This window comes from Amphimedon queenslandica, unplaced genomic scaffold (genome assembly GCF_000090795.2).
Source record: "Amphimedon queenslandica unplaced genomic scaffold, v1.1 AMPQUscaffold_13450, whole genome shotgun sequence".
Lineage (NCBI taxonomy): Eukaryota > Metazoa > Porifera > Demospongiae > Haplosclerida > Niphatidae > Amphimedon > Amphimedon queenslandica.
Genome location: NW_003546314.1, coordinates 35,851 through 37,683, shown reverse-complemented (window position 1 = coordinate 37,683; position 1,833 = coordinate 35,851). Strand labels below are relative to the sequence as shown.

At 34.8% G+C, this 1,833-nt stretch overlaps 1 protein-coding gene across 1 annotated transcript in view; it reads left to right on the top strand.

The window, feature by feature from the left end:
* Positions 1-60: 60 nt before the first annotated feature.
* The window catches only part of LOC109581275 (uncharacterized), a 7,212-nt gene continuing 5,439 nt past the window's right edge, over positions 61-1,833 (top strand). The window contains exons 1-2 of the mRNA XM_019995252.1: positions 61-141; positions 827-1,825. Coding sequence (XP_019850811.1) covers positions 871-1,825 — 955 coding nt within the window. The 5' untranslated portion in view covers positions 61-141; positions 827-870. The remainder of the gene's footprint in view (positions 142-826; positions 1,826-1,833) is intronic.

The window sequence follows — 1,833 nt, the reverse complement described above, 5'->3', positions numbered from 1 at the left end:
AAAGATCTAACATTATAGTTATTATTTAAATGGACTATAATAATTATTTTTAGACTGGAAATAGATATGAAGAGTGCGTCACGGGAAAGGCAGAAAGAGATCTGCATTCATACAGTGCTCCTCAACCCTCCACAGATCCAAGTAAGTTATTTTTCATCTCTCCATAAGTAATATCATCCGATATTAGTCTAATTTATGTTGATACTAGTAGAATCTAGCATACTGTGACTAAGCACTGCCTACTCATGATTGCGATATGGTGGCTTGCATCATTGGCAACATGGCATGCCTATACTATTCTTTTTGTGACATTGCCTGAATTCACAATTATAATGCATTCATGATAAACTATTCTATGGCACAAAGGATTGCTTGTTTCATCATGCTTGCAATGAACACCTTATATATATATATATATATATATATATATATATATATATATATATATAGATCTAAAATCCGTGAAGCACATGTGTCAGCGGCAGCCCTAAATTACCATATAGCAGAAAAATTTGGAGGGAATTAAATTTTGCGAATTTGGCATTTTGATAGCCATTTGCCAAAATAAAATCTATCATCTTGAGCCATTATATACATGCTCAAGGGACGTAACCGCAAATTTGCCAAATTAAAATTTGCCAATCACTAATTTAGCGATTCATCAAATTTAACCCCTTCGAAAATTCCCCACTATACAGCATGTGAATTCTTTGGACCACTGATATTACAAACATGCATGGGGAAATCACATATTATCCTGAGACTGATTTGCTTATTAGCCCATTATTGCATGGCTGCACACAATACTCATATATAATCTTTGTAGGTGATAAGCTATTTGATGTAGATTCAAGTTGGCTGAGGGATAAAATGCTAGATTCTACTATAAAAGTGAAGGTTACACCAATGCTATTGATCAATTGTGGGCTACCAAGCAGCAGGAAAACCACAGCATTAAAGAAGCTCTTGCAAGCAGCTTCAGATTTAAAGGCAGAAGATGGTATTGGATTTTGTGATGTGTATGCTGCTCGAAATTTACTCGACAATAAGATTGTGTTTATGTCTCCACTACAAAAAACCGAAGAGTATTCATTAGTAATGTATGCAGGAGTAGAAAATCTGGCTCGGTCATCTGACAAAAGAATTAGAGTGCGACCATCACATTTTTCTGGATTCTCTAATCAAGATCTAAATGATCACTTTACAGCTATTATCAAGGACCTGCATAAAAAATATCTCATTAAGCAACACGATGAGCCTACTGAATGGGATCAAAGCCATACGTGTGGGTTAGCCCTCATTAATGTTTGGGATCTTGGTCTTAACAAGATACCAACTTACGTTCTCTCATGTCTTGCTGGTCATCTCTACAATAGTCATGTTTGGATGTTTCTTGATCTGCTACGTGATGTTGATCATCTTTATGAAGTTCCTGATATTCCAGAGAATTATAGCACATCACGTAATGACAGGGAGCTCATAATGAGGTGGAGATCACGTATTCGTTATTTTGTTCGTTTTGCTAAACTTGCTTCAATGAAAAATGGAAATCGTAAAAAAGTTTGCAGCATAATTGCTAGCTACAATGGATCGAAAGATCTTGAAGAAAAAATGGAGAAGTTAAGAAATGCTCTTAGTACTGTTTCCAAGCAATTAGGTCTCCAAGATCTTATAGATATCGAAAAGCTAGAAGTTTTTCACAATGAAGATATTGATCCTTTGTATAACCTTTTGCAAAAGAAAATAAAAGATAGTCTAGAGTATCATACAGAAGAAATACCACTTTCTTTTTGGTTTCTTCGAAGTTTTTTTATAAGAAAGATCAGCTTACAT